Source organism: Numenius arquata, chromosome 5 (assembly GCF_964106895.1).
Source record: "Numenius arquata chromosome 5, bNumArq3.hap1.1, whole genome shotgun sequence".
In the NCBI taxonomy this organism is placed as follows: Eukaryota; Metazoa; Chordata; class Aves; order Charadriiformes; family Scolopacidae; genus Numenius; species Numenius arquata.
The window spans coordinates 26,193,614-26,207,790 of NC_133580.1; the positions used below are offsets into that span (position 1 = coordinate 26,193,614).

Sequence of the window (14,177 nt, forward strand, 5' to 3'; positions counted from 1 at the left end):
TGGTGAGGCCCACCTGGAGCACTGGGACCAGTTCTGGGCTCCCCAGTTCAAGAAGGACAGGGAACTGCTGGAGAGGGTGCAGCAGAGGGCTGCAAAGATGATGAGGGGCCTGGAGCATCTCTCTTATGAGGAGAGGCTGAGGGACTTGGGGCTTTTTAGTCTGGAGATGAGAAGGCTGAGGGGGGATCTGATCAATGCTTATAAATACTTAAAGGGAGGGTGTCAAGAGGATGGGGCCGGTCTTTTTTCAGTGGTGCCCAGGGATAGGACAAGAGGAAATGGGCACAAACTTGAACATAAGAAGTTCCACCTAAACTTGAGGAGGAACTTCTTTCCTTTGAGGGTGGCAGAGCCCTGGAACAGGCTGCCCAGGGAGGTGGTGGAGTCTCCTTCTCTGGAGACATTCAAAAGCCACCTGGACATGTTCCTGTGCAACCTGCTCTGGGTGGACCTGCTTTGGCAGGGGGGTTGGACTAGATGATCTCCAGAGGTCCCTTCCAACCCCATATCATTCTGTGATTCTGTAATATTGTTGTTAGGTATGACTAAAGAGTACAGAAAAGAATTTTTCCAAAATAGATCTTTATTAGCAGTCTGGGTTAGAGAACTGGATGTTCACTGTGACTCAGCTTTTCCACTGAGAGGAATAAAAAATTCTAGGTGTTCACAGGTTACAAGTTAAAATTATGAAAAGCGATTTATTTACATTACCACAATGAAACTGAGTTCCAGTGGCTAACAGAATAAGTGTTGTGTTGCAAGTTAGACATTAGAAGAAGGATATGAACCCAATTTACTGGGCAAATTAACTTTATTAGAACACTGGAGCTGGCGCAAAGATAACAGCGACTTTGGGAGAGAAACTCCCTGCCTTGCTTGTGTACTCCGGTGTTTCTCTCATCATTAAAGTTCTCTAGGCAAGCTTTTTCACCAGCCTGAGGGAGCCAAAAGACATTGATAAATGTGCAACAGAAATAGAATGAAAACTGGACGTAATGCTCTAACTCTCCGTATCTTAATACTTGCTGAAGCAGTTCTGGTTCTTTTGCTCTCTGTAACTAAAATTGTGCTCCTGCATGACATGGGTGCCACTGATTTGCAAATGGAGCTAAACAGAGTTTTCAGGATTTGAATAACAAGCCCAGAGAATCCCTTAAAAAAATAATGTCCTGGAAAGCAAAGTAGCAGATAGAGGCTGACCAAATTGAAGGGGAGCTGAAGCCTTTCAGCAGTGCCCATCGGAGGCAGCTCAGGTATGGACTGAAATGCATTTGGTAGCGTCCCTTTGCTTTTCGATAATGAGCTCTACTGTGTGTTACCTCGTGGCCAAGGATTTCACAGCACTTGATAAAAATGAGGTAAATGGTGTCTGGATGCAGTCGAGCACGGAACAAGGGGATCTTAACACACTTGTTCGTTGAGAAAGTCTTCTGCTATTTCCAAAACTGTTCAGTGTGAGAAAGGGAGATGGACTTAAATGATGGACCCAAGGTCATGCTGCAAATTAGTAGCAAGATGGGAAGTACCTCACAAACACTCCTCTTTTGGGATCGTGTGGCTGATCTGCCTACCTGAAAATAAAAGAAAGCCAGACCTCTCTGCAGTGATCAATGTAAGCCAATTTGTATTGAACAATCTGCTATGAGATTCAATTAAAAAAAAAAAAAAAAGAAAAAGAAAAACCTTGTAAAGCTAGACTAAACTGTGTTAACAGGATAGCAGTTGTTCTTTGATGTGATGCTTTAGAGGAGCTGAGGCAGAACGTGCTGTTTCTGTGCAGTTTAATAAAAATAAGGCTGTGAAACATCCTCTGATGCAAAAATCCAAGACTTTTGTCAACATCTAACACTGAACCTTAAAATCACTAGACCTGAATGCATGCAAATGAGCTGTATTTGTTAATTTTAACAGCATCTGTGCCCATTTACACCATCTAAATATCTAGCCTAACATTCAATATAAGCAATTTTCTTGTCCCTTCCCAATTAGCTCCATTACAGAAAATCTAATTAAATCATATCTTTTAGCAGGAACTGAGAATTCAAGAGCTACATTTTTTCACTTAATTAAAAGCTCTTCGTCTTGAACTGTTAATTTTCTGAGAAAGATATCTGGTAGTTCTTCCTCTGATCCGCTTTGGTTACTGAATGAGATGGCTCATTTACTCTGAGTTAGCTCTTGAACTGTAGACTTGGGCTTCAACTCTTGTGAAGAGCTTAGAAGATGATGGGAATCATCGCTGCTTTTCTCCGCACCTCTGGATAAAATCTCTTCAGGTACAGCTTGTGTTTCTTTTGGGCCCAGAGAGACATCTGGATGACCATCAGGAAAGCGAAAATGCCAGCTACCAAGGAAAAAGAGAAGAAAAAAAAAAAAAGAAAAGCCTTGCAGTTGCTGATGTACCATAGCCTGAGGCTCAGCCTCCGCATCAGAATTCACACAAGTGATGGCCACATCTATCAGACACACCCTGCGTCACCTGTGACTTCACCATAAGTCACAAGGTCTCCATGGGCATCGTGCCGTCTCACCCATGGCCTCTCTCGACTGTTTTCCTGGTTTGTTTTTGGCCTGCAACACTTCTTTGTTTTTCACCTCTGGCTCCCAACCACACCAGGGAGCTGTGAGAGAACTCCCTGTCACACGGAGGGAGAGCTCAGCCCTGGAGTGAGGAGGCAGTAGGTGCAGGAACAGCTTTAGCTGCCTGGCAGCGAGGGTTCACAAAGCCTAACAACTAGAGATGCTCAGGCCCCTGCTGTGCTTGTCAGGAGCCACTAAGTGGTCTCATGGGTACCTCTCCCTTCGGGTGGAGCGGCACCGAATGGGGAATGCTTTTACAGGTACTTTTTGCAAATTCATTATCCACTTTTCCTGAAAATGAGCAGAAACATTCATTTGGCATCTGGGCAAGTTATATTTGGGACAGTTACAGCAAGGATGAGTGTGCTGCTGTGGTGTGCAGTGATTTGCTGTTCCCTGCCCTCGTAAACGCAGCCCTACAACATCCCCAAACCTTCAGGTCATTTCCATACCAAGCCTAAAGCACAAAAATGTTGTACCTTTTCAAACAAAATTAAAAGTTTATGTTTTGCAGGAGGAAGTTTAATCCACTTTTGAAAATCCTTTCTTCTTCATTTGTAAACCATGTGGGGCTACTTTTTGCAAGTAGTTTTTATGGGCTTCTATTTTGGAAAGGAAAAATAATTAAAAAGTGAACGTTTTGGAGAGCTCAGTCCCAGGGACCATATTTTTACGGGTATTTAGGTCTCTAAGGATGCAGGAAATTACTGAGCAGGAGGTGCAAATGGTACTGAGCAGGCTGCTGTTACAAGCTGGGTGCCTGATATAAGCAAAAGGGAAGATGCTATCAGGAATGTGTGTGGCTTTCCTCTTTTGAAATACTGAGTACATCTCTTTTCCTCTCCCTATTAGAAATATTATTCCAGGTTTACAGCGCAAAGAAATTCTCCTGCATCAAAAATGGTTTACTGTAAATGAAGAATACTGATTTCTTTTATATAAATTTCAAAGTCTAATTTCACCGTGGCAACAGGAGAAAGAAGAGTATTTCACAAGAAGCAGAGAGCTGGTTTTGATCAAAAGGAGGTTTGGCCGTAGTGCTTGTGCTCGCTGCAGCTTTCTGAGGATATCACTTTGAAGGTTTATACAGTCGTGTCACAAGGGGTATTTGAGGGCAATATTTCATATGCTGTACTTTTTTTGGTAAAATTTTAGATTTCCAGAATTCACTTCTGCAAACAACAATTTCATTCTATCTTCATTCTGTTTCAAACTTACCTGGCAGGGTTTGTGTCATCACCGTGAAACTAATCCAAGACCCAACCTATTGCAAAGACAAAGGCACAGTTAATTGTATACTTTATGTAAAGCAAAAAGGCGAGTTTTCAAAAGTGACCACTTCCCCAAAAGCTTCCCCTGGAAGAAGAGCATGATGCTTGTACTGGAAAAAAGGAGAGGAAAAATGAAAGGAATGCCCTAGTGTGCTGGGTGGGGATGAAGAGATGGATGGTAAATCCTTGGATCACCGGGGAGTCTGTAGTGGAGGGGAATACACACAAAAGTCACAATATTGATGTGAAGGAAGAGAAGGGTCTGGTGGAGGAACATTTGTGGAAGCAAGGAGGCTCTCGACATAGAGAACATAATGATTGATGTGCAGAGAGAGCTGCGGAGGGGTTGCGGATTTTCTGCAGCCAAAGGCTGAAATACAGGAACCACTCACCCAGTGCGTATAAGCGGAAGAAAGTCACGTACCTCGTACGTATAGTTGGGACAGGATACCAGGAAGAAGAGCCACGTGAAGGGGTTGTAGGTTGGACTTGGAAAACAGGCTTTGCTTCCTTTATGAAAATAAAAAAAAAAAAAAACCAAGCAAAAGAAGATAGGAGGAAGAGAAGGAAAAAAAAGAAAACCAAACACACAAAACCAGTTTCAATACAGGGAGGAGAACTGAGCCTTATCACAAGGTGCCAGTGTAACAGCCATCCCCTTGGCCAATGCTCCCAGAGTACGACTTGTTAAACAAGTTTCAGTGAAATCTTTTGAGACAGCAAAAGCTGTGTTTATCCTAGTGAGAATGCTACTTAGCGAGCCGCATATCAGATTTTGCAGGCAAGGTCTGGCGTGTCCAAAGGATGTAACCTTTGTTCAGAGGAAGAGAGAGACAAGTCGTTTAATGCGGACTAGCCAGCAGGCGAGGGCTGAGGGCACTCTTCTGGGATACGAAGGAGGTGGCTGTATCTTATTCAGCCTGACTCCAGAATGAGAACCTGTCCCCTCTCAGATCACAGAATCACAGAATCACATGGGGTTGGAAGGGACCTCTGGAGATCATCTAGTCCAACCCCCCTGCCAAAGCAGGTCCACCCAGAGCAGGTTGCACAGGAACATGTCCAGGTGGCTTTTGAATGTCTCCAGAGAAGGAGACTCCACCACCTCCCTGGGCAGCCTGTTCCAGGGCTCTGCCACCCTCACAGGAAAGAGGTTCCTCCTCATGTTTAGGTGGAACTTCTTATATTCAAGTTTGTGCCCATTTCCTCTTGTCCTATCCCTGGGCACCACTGAAAAAAGACCATCCCCATCCTCTTGACACCCTCCCTTTAAGTATTTATAAGCATTGATCAGATCCCCCCTCAGCCTTCTCATCTCCAGACTAAAAAGCCCCAAGTCCCTCAGCCTCTCCTCATAAGAGAGATGCTCCAGGCCCCTCATCATCTTTGCAGCCCTCTGCTGCACCCTCTCCAGCAGTTCCCTGTCCTTCTTGAACTGGGGAGCCCAGAACTGGTCCCAGTGCTCCAGATGGGGCCTCACCAGGGCAGAGCAGAGGGGGAGGATGACCTCCCTCCACCTGCTGGTCACACTCTTCCTGATGCACCCCAGGATGCCATTGGCCTTCTTGGCCACAAGGGCACATTGCTGGCTCATGGTCATCCTGTTGTCCACCAGGACTCCTAGGTCTTTCTCCTCAGAGGTGCTCTCCAGCAGGTCAGCCCCAACCTGTCCTGGTGCAGGGGGTTATTTCTCCCCAGGTGCAGCACCCTCATCCTTCATCCCAGGGTAGAACAGGAAAGCGACTCCAGAGCTAACAGCATGACTCCCTACAGCCACTGATAATGCTCACACAAAATACCACATATGCAGCACTTCATTTTGAAGTTCTAGCAACAATGCTATCTTTAATACTGGTAGGCACTGATGAATTATTTATCTCTTGCTGCTTTTGAACTGAATTAGGTCCCTTGCAACAAACAACATAAGCACCTGCCTAAGCGCAGCACATCAAAACCTTTCCGAAATACAAACTGACTTCAGTGTGTGAAGTTGATCCCACCGTGGTGAAGTATTTTCTTGAATAGGATGTTATCGTGCAAAATTATACTATTATTATCTGAAAATATATTTTACTTTCTACTATATATAGTATAACTTTTGTTCTCATGGTACAAAAGGCTCTGAAACCCCATGCTCAGAGTAGCCTTTTAAGAGCACACATATACATTGATGCCTGTGTAGGCATTCATGAGTCTGCTGTTGTGTATTTTTATATATGTGTGTGCGTATATCTTTTCATAAGGTGCATCTAAAAACTCTGCAATCTAGTTTAAAAGTTTTTGAAGCTTATTTAAAATGGAATCCCCTGTTGTCGGTCAACTGGATGCTTTAGAGAACTTCCATGCTAAATCCATAGTTAAATTGCAGTTGTGGAAAATTAAGATAAATTTGCTATAAGCTTTATAACAACAACAGTATTGCTAATATTTCCTTGTCATTCACATTTATTTTGAAGATGTTATGCTGATGGCATGGTACCTACCTCATCTTTCTTTATTCTGTGGATGTAGATACATAAATTACTGTATACTCGCAGAAGATGGATAGGTTAAGCACACTTCAGTCTTAAATAGACAAACAGGAAACAAAGACAGACCTGAATGATTTTGGTGAGCTAAAGCTACGTTGATGAAGTGATTTCCAGCTTCACACATCTGCAAGACATTAAAAATATATTGTCAGTTGTACGCCTAAAATGCTGCAGTAAACGCGTTGTGGTGCATAACCAGAATCCTCCCACTACAGCTTGGTCTCCACATCCATAAAATAGGTACTCTGAAGTGAGTCTCCCATGGGAAATGCATTCTGTCATCTTTGTACAAGTGTCTAGTGAGCAGTGCGGGCGCAGCCTGGAGTGAAAGCCCACGTTTCCACTCCCTGGAGCTCAGCGCAGGCAGGTCTTCAGCGTGTTTCCCATGCCCGATGCGCGCGGCACGCTTTGGTGGGGAGATCAGAGAGGCTTCCTGGGTTCTAAGGAATTTAGCAAGATACTTCTCTGAAGGGAACATTATCGTCAGGATTTGGATTTAATCCAGCCTTCAAAGAAGCAGGTGAAAAGTTGACCACTGGATTTATAAAGATGTCGTAAGTTAATTAGCCTACCCTCTTCCTACACCCACCTTCAGAGGTGCTCAGCATAACACCTTTGTTACGCCGGCTACGGAGCACAGAAATCAGTTCTCTAGCTAAGTCACGGAGCAAGGAAAAATTGGGTGACTAAACCAGGCAGCGGTTCTCTGCAGGGAAGACTGGTCGAATGGACACTAGATGGGAACTGATAACTGAAGGGAGCCAGTATTTCTGGTTCTACTACTCTTTGGCCGTGCCATTTCCAGCCCCAACTTGGTCTTCAATATTTAGATGATTTAAATCTTTGGAAGAGTTGTCTCCCCACTTGGTGATACAGCATGTAATACTTGTGGCTTTCAGTACTTCATCAGTTAATGAATCTGATTTTGTGTTTTTCATTTTTCCCCTGTCTTATGAAGAAAACCAAAATGCTTTATACATTTCCATCTTGGACTGAATTGAACTTTTTTATTCATTTCTGGGTTTGAAGACTGATTTCTCCTCTCAAGTTGAAAAAAATGCAGTGTTAAAAAGTTGTGTTTTCTTATATCATTTGTCATTCTAAATTTTGCAAGATTGGAAAAAATAAAAAAATGAAAATAAAAATGAAGAGCGCTAAAACCTAGAGATGTTAAAAGTGTAAAGTCACAAAATTAATACAGAAAAAAAGAAATATGGTTGTAATGTTTTAAGCCAATTCTGAAAGTCACCCATAAAAAACTTCAATTAAAACTAATTGAAAGGAATATGTAACTTCATTTTATATTGAAATGTGCTATTATCTGAAAGAACATTGTAGATATAGCATTGCTGAAGAATTTTCCCCTTTTTGGCAGAGATTTCTGTGGGGCTTGTTACGAAAGTTTAAATCAGTTCTATTAGCAAAGCTATTATTCTGCACGGATATGTAGTCATGGGTCAAATCCTGCAGTCCTTTTATGTTTTTTAATTACAACTAGTTGGCTGTCATCTATCATAAACACCAGATGCAAAACACTAAATAGCCAGAAAAGGAAATTCTGTTACAAAATAAAACATCAGAAGCTATAATTCTAGCAATAGAAGTAATTTTAATTTACAGACTTCCAATTATGAGCTAGGAACATGATCGTTTCTGATTGATTACTATTATTTTAAAGAAAAAATCTTTCCAAATTAAGTGTTTTTGTGAAAGACAATGCATATTGAAACGTGCGATGCCCACACTATTGTGCAACAAGAGGGATTCACACACTGTAGTTAACACCTACTAATTCTACAATCAATTCTAAGTAAAACAAGCAAAGGGCATTTCTGCAGGGATTTTTATTGGCTTTTACCTTTGACTCTGCAGCTGCATTCTGCTCTAATTAGCTTTTGCGTCCCTCTTTAGAAATGTGGCTGCTAATGCTCTATATCGAGAAATACTGCTAAATGTAAGCTAGTCCTTAGTCAGTGTCTCAGATACAAAATACGGGGCAGCGACGAACAGCAGAAAAAAAGGCTTAACATATTTATGATGATAAAATGTGGAAGTCTACATACTGTTTCTCCTTTTTGTATTCCATATGTACCCTAGGAGAAAAACAGCCCTGCAAAGCTTAGAGTAATTTCTCTAAATATGAGAATTTTTCAGAAGGGCCTGCTGGCACTCTTCAAATTACTCAGTACTGTTGTTTACAGCAGCTGCAGAGGTATACACTTTAATCAGGATATGTAAGAAAGACAAGCCTTAAAAGAGGGGAAAAAAGAAATCTTCCAAATATTTTATTCATGTGTTTTAGATACCTGTGAAAACAGCTTAAAATTATTTTGGGTGTTGCTGTTTTAAATTCATTGTCTGGGATACTGCCAGAACAAGGTCTGAAAGGGAAAGCTTTTGAGTTTCCATGGGTAGGAAGTTCTCAGAGAAGGGCTACAAGAATTCAGACCACAGACCAGGTGCTGACGCAGTTCTGAAGGGGATGGCCATATTTTATAGCAAATACCCCCAAAAGGACTCATCTCTTTGCTTGATGGCAGCATTTTCCATAAAAGCTATAGCATGGCTTGTTACATTGAGAAGAGGACAGACGTTTCATTAGAAAAGGAGGCTTTTTCAAGGCAGAGATTTTGACAAGGACTAGTTTTACTGGTAGCGCTGAATATCCAGGCAAGCGGTTTTGCTTGGTTTCAAGTAGCCCCTGAGCCTGGGAAGGGCGCACACAGCAGGGCTGGGGGCGCACTGCTGCCTACCGCTGCCACAGCCTCCTCTCTCTGCAGTACGGGATTACTGCCTTCAGCTGTAGAGCCTCATCCAGTGCATGAACTACTTCATCTGCACATTTTGCTTGGTCTTTGCTGTACCTTATTAGGGCAGAAGAACCTGAGATCTGCACGGCCAGCCTCAGAGATGAACACTGCCCAAAGCGTGGTCCTTAAGGGTCCTGATTTACAAAAGCGTTTAAATATTGCTAAGGAGTTGTTTGAATGCTTTTCTGGATAGCGTTTGCCTGCAGGAGCCTAGACACATTAATGTTCCCTCTTCCAGCAATGTGCCCTTGTCGCCAAGAGGGCCAATGGGATCCTGGGCTGCGTGGGGAAGAGTGTGGCCAGTAGGTCGAGGGAGGTCATTCCCCCCGCCTCTACTCTGCACTGGTGAGGCCACAACTGGAATATTGTGTCCAGTTCTGGGCTCCCCAGTTCAAGAGAGACAGGGAACTGCTGGAGAGAGTCCAGCGTAGGGCAACTAAGATGATTGAGGGATTGGAGCATCTCCCTTATGAGGAAAGGCTGAGAGAGCTGGGGCTCTTTAGCCTGGAGAAGAGAAGGCTGAGGGGAGACTTTATCTATGTTTAAAAGTACCTAAAGGGTGGGTTGAAGGATGATGGAGCCGGACTCTTTTCAGTGGTTTCCAGCAATAGGAAGAGGGGCAACGGGCACAAGCTGGAACATGGGAAGTTCCATTCAAATATGAGGAAGAACTTCTTTCTGGTGAGGGTGCCAGAGCCCTGGAACAGGCTGCCCAGGGAGGTGGTGGAGTCCCCTTCTCTGGAGATCTTCAAGACCCGCCTTGCTGCAGTTCTGAGTGATGTGCTCTGGGCAATCCTGCTTTAGCAGGGGAGTTGGACTAGGGGATCTCTAGAGGTCCCTTCCAACTCTGACAATTCCGTGATTCCTGTTATATTTCTGGAAACTAATCTGTATGTGATTTGTAAAGAGGCTGTCTTGTTTTAGCTACCGATCCGTGCTGGCTTGGGTAAGCCAACACTCAGCATTTCCAAGTGCAATGCCCACAGAGGACAGAAGAGTATACACGTTTCCATGTGAGAATTTCTTACTGAGCCTCTGTCTCACTATATGGTTATGTTCATTTAAGCATCAGCTTATGTACTCTCAGCCTGCCTTCATCACCTGCACTTTCCCTTGGCTTAACCCATTTTGGGCAGGGATTGGTTTTATTGTTTTTAATAGCTGTTGAGATTAAGTTATTCAGGGTACACAGTAGTATTGCAAAGTTTGCTTAGGATGTCATTCTTCAGTGTTTTAAAAATGGCAAGTTCTAATCTGTATAAATATTAGTGGTTTTACACAATTATGAGTAGTAATAATGCTGATGATGTTCTCGTGGCTCTCAGATACATCACTTCCCATTAAGGGCTGTATAGGTAAATAGTACCAGGAGGCTTCCTGGCCTAGAAACCTTAATAGATTATCACTAAATCCACTCAAAGGACACAGGACTTTGAGCATGGTCATATGCAAATACACAAATGCATACCATCATTACTGCGTTTTGTGAAATCATGAGTTACTCCTATTCCACAATCATTTATAAAACTTTATTTTCATACGTACCAGAAAAGCAAGGGCAGCAAAAGAAACTTGTCTGTGGCCAAACGCTAGAAAATAGAATGAAATTATAAATTGCATTTCACGGTATGCACATGGTTTGCTATGGGTGAAATTAATCTAGTGCTGAGGAGCAGAAATACTTCTTTCCTGACAGGCTCTGCAGAAAGAATGGATATTATCACGCAACAGAAAATGAAGACAATGCAAATAGTAACAGCATTCTAGAAATGCCAGTCTCTTCACCACTGATCTCAAGGTAGTTTTCACCTAAGTTTTTTTTAGTGTTTGTCAGCTTCATATATCCAAGTGCTTTGTCAAAGTAGCTGGCAGGGTTAAATTCCTTGGAAAGGCAAGGGGAGGGACAAAGTGAAGGTCAGTGGCCCCAGGCTGGGAATTACAGCCTTATCCATAGGTCCTTCTAACTGCATGAGCAGAGAACACAAGAAACGACCTATCTATTACTCTACAGCCACTACCTGCGTCACAGTCTCACCATGCAAGAAATATAGTCAGCCTTTGCAGTTTTTACCTGCCCTTTGCCTGCCCTCTCCTTTTTGCTGTTGTCCCCAGACTGCTGTAGTGCTCTATCATGTTCCTCTCCAAATGTTCAAAGTTCTCAAGTAAACTTTGGTCGTGGCTGAGGGGCACAGACCTCACTTTCCTGACCATGTCTCATTGAGCCTTTACTTTTGAGAACCCTTTTCCTCTGGCTGGCACTGTGGTGGTGCCAAGGACATGCGCTAAAACACCTCCTTAAGAGCAACCAGCACATGTCAACGTGTGAGCATGTCGCTGCTAAGCAGAAGTTCTTCATGGGCCCTTTGTCCTCCTGGTTTAATTTACCACTCCTGTGTAGCATTCTGCAATGACCTGCTTGCCTTTCTTTACCTGTCCCCAAACTAGCCACCTCTGGATGTGGCTTTGGAGGTCACCTGCTCCTGCATCCAAAATAAACCATCGGTGTTTTACTGATCCAGCTAAATATGCCAGAGTGCTGCTGATCTCTAGCATTAGGTCCATGTACCTATAATTGTCTTTTTAAGGCAGTGGCAAGCAATTAGAAGTACTTCGTCTGAATGCTTTCTCCGTTGGAAAGCTGTGTCTGGAACAAATCGTTTCCTCTATAAAGACGCTGCACTTACTGATCTGATGGCCCAGGCTGCTGAAAGCTGTGTCTAGGGAGCTCTCAGCATAGTTTGCAGCATTACTGCTAAAGGCCCATCAAATTCGCCCATCTTTCAATGCAGCACATAATTTTGAAACATAACTTTTGTGTTATTGTGAAAGGAAAGCAAATGCCATGTAGGATAAAATTTTGATTGAAAAAAATTAGTAATTTAACTGAGTGCAAATAAAAATGTCAAAGCAATTCTTTTGTTCCCAAAGTTCATAGATAAGTATAAGATGCAGAGGAAAAGAAATACTAGAGTGGAGCAAGGAAAGTACAGTAGCAGGAAACAAAATTTATGTCAATTAAGCTCAAAAGAAGCAAAATTTCAAAGAGCAAACAAGAAGAAGAAAAATCATGAAGAAAAGGCAGTGCAACAATAAAATATAGTGAGAGGGAACAAAATGATGAGTGAAATCTGGAAGCGAAAAGCGTAGGTTTTTTTCATTTTTATCAGCAGTATCTGGTTGACTTTTACTGGTCTCTCACCAAAAAAAGAATTCTCAATTTTCATGAAATAGATATCTTTTTAGCAAATAATTATCTCCTCCAAGAAAATGCAGCCAGCTCTAGTTCTCTCCTGCATTCTCAATACAAATATTGTGAAGATAAGCCAAATACATTGATCTTTGTGTTTTCTCCACTTGGCCAATATTTCCAGGTCATCTGGGGGCCACCTATTGATTTTGGAGAACTTAAGGTTGCGTACCAAAAACTTTTTAAAACCAAGGTCAGTTTTGTGTTCTACGTATACATACATGGTGGCGTATAACGTGGATGGTTGATGTAGTATGCAATCCAGGATGTGAATCCCCAGTAAAAGGCACAGCCCTAGAACGGACAAAAAAGACTTTTTTTTGTTAGAAAGGGCGATAAGCAAGTACAAACCATAACTTTATAAATATAAATTCTAGTAAGTGCAAAACCCAAACGTCCATTGAAAGACTTAGTAGATTTTTTGGATTGTGCTGAACATGATTTATGCCCGTTGTAGGAATTGACGTTTGTTTTCTCCTGATTTGATTCTACCGTTGAAGGGCGCATTTCTCTGAGTTGTACTATTGAAAGTCTAGGGCTGGTTAAAACCCCTGAGCTGTTGCTATACCTTAAACTCAGCATTTCCAAGCCAGATAGAGCTAGCCAAACGGAACGCTAAACCAGCTGAGACAATAAAGAGTTAAACTGAATAGGGCTGGTTTAACCCTGGCAAAAAAAAAACAACCAAAAGGCACACAGTTGCTGTAAAGATATTTGAGCTACACACTGCATCTAGTCCCACGGACTCAGTCCTACTTCATCCTCTTGTTAAAAAGCAGCATCCCAGCTGTCTGCTTGGTGACTGAAGCTGTGAGCTTGGGAAAGCCCAAGCAGAGATAATGTGTTCGTGTTCTTGCCCTGCATAGGGGTCACTGCTCCCATCCTTCGTACAAGGGAAAAACAAAAACCACCAGCCAAACAACTGAAGCCACCCTGGAGACTGGATAAAGCCTCTCCACGTGTCTAAGGGTCCCATGCTCTTCCCTTCTTGGGAAGAACAGTGTGCTGGGACTGGCTACAGCTCCATTCCGTAAGTAGGGCTGCAAGTCAGGATTTCTCCTTTTAATCTTTTTATGCAATGCCACTGCGGTACATGTACCACAGACACCAGGGGACAACAGCAACTGTGGGTCTTCAACTCCCAGATGCATGAATCACTTTGGAACTGGCATTCTGGTTCCAAAGTCGTTTAGCTTACATTCCCTTTTTTTTTTATTTTTTATTTAACCACTGTGTATTATAAAACAACATCTCTAGCTGTGCATCTCATTACCTCCTTTCTGACTGGAAATGAGTCAAGCCCCCTGTCATGGCCTTATGTTTTATCTCCTTTGCTAAAATTTAAATGTATAGCAAAACTTCAAAAGGGTCTTTACATCACACTGAATGGGATGGGGGCTGGGGTGATACAAAATGGCCCAGACCGAGTATGTGAAATAAAAGATGGGAGAGCTTATGAGTAATGACACAGAGCTGAAATTCAGGAGACTTTGGGAGACAGAAGATTTAGGCCAGCTCAGTATCTTCCTTCCTCAGGCCTCCACCTATAGAAAAAGAGGGGTTTTTTTTCAACTTGTAATTTGATTTTAGCTTCCTAATGCAAGGCCTGTCTCTTGCTCTGTATTTATATTGTGCTGAGGAAGTGAAGTGTGATTTCTGTCAGCATTGCGAGATGTTGCAGCAGCGTATCTCATAATAAAATAGCATTCAGTCTGAAAAATATCCTGGAAGTGACAAT

At 42.6% G+C, this 14,177-nt stretch overlaps 1 protein-coding gene across 1 annotated transcript in view; it reads right to left on the reverse strand.

Annotated features, from left to right (window-relative positions):
• Positions 1-570: 570 nt before the first annotated feature.
• The window catches only part of TECRL (trans-2,3-enoyl-CoA reductase like), an 84,917-nt gene continuing 71,310 nt past the window's right edge, over positions 571-14,177 (reverse strand). The window contains exons 7-13 of the mRNA XM_074148234.1: positions 12,661-12,733; positions 10,738-10,781; positions 6,449-6,506; positions 4,276-4,361; positions 3,799-3,844; positions 2,256-2,344; positions 571-1,571 (exon numbers count right to left, since the gene is read on the reverse strand). Of these exons, the coding sequence (XP_074004335.1) occupies positions 1,434-1,571; positions 2,256-2,344; positions 3,799-3,844; positions 4,276-4,361; positions 6,449-6,506; positions 10,738-10,781; positions 12,661-12,733 (534 nt within the window). The 3' untranslated portion in view covers positions 571-1,433. The remainder of the gene's footprint in view (positions 1,572-2,255; positions 2,345-3,798; positions 3,845-4,275; positions 4,362-6,448; positions 6,507-10,737; positions 10,782-12,660; positions 12,734-14,177) is intronic.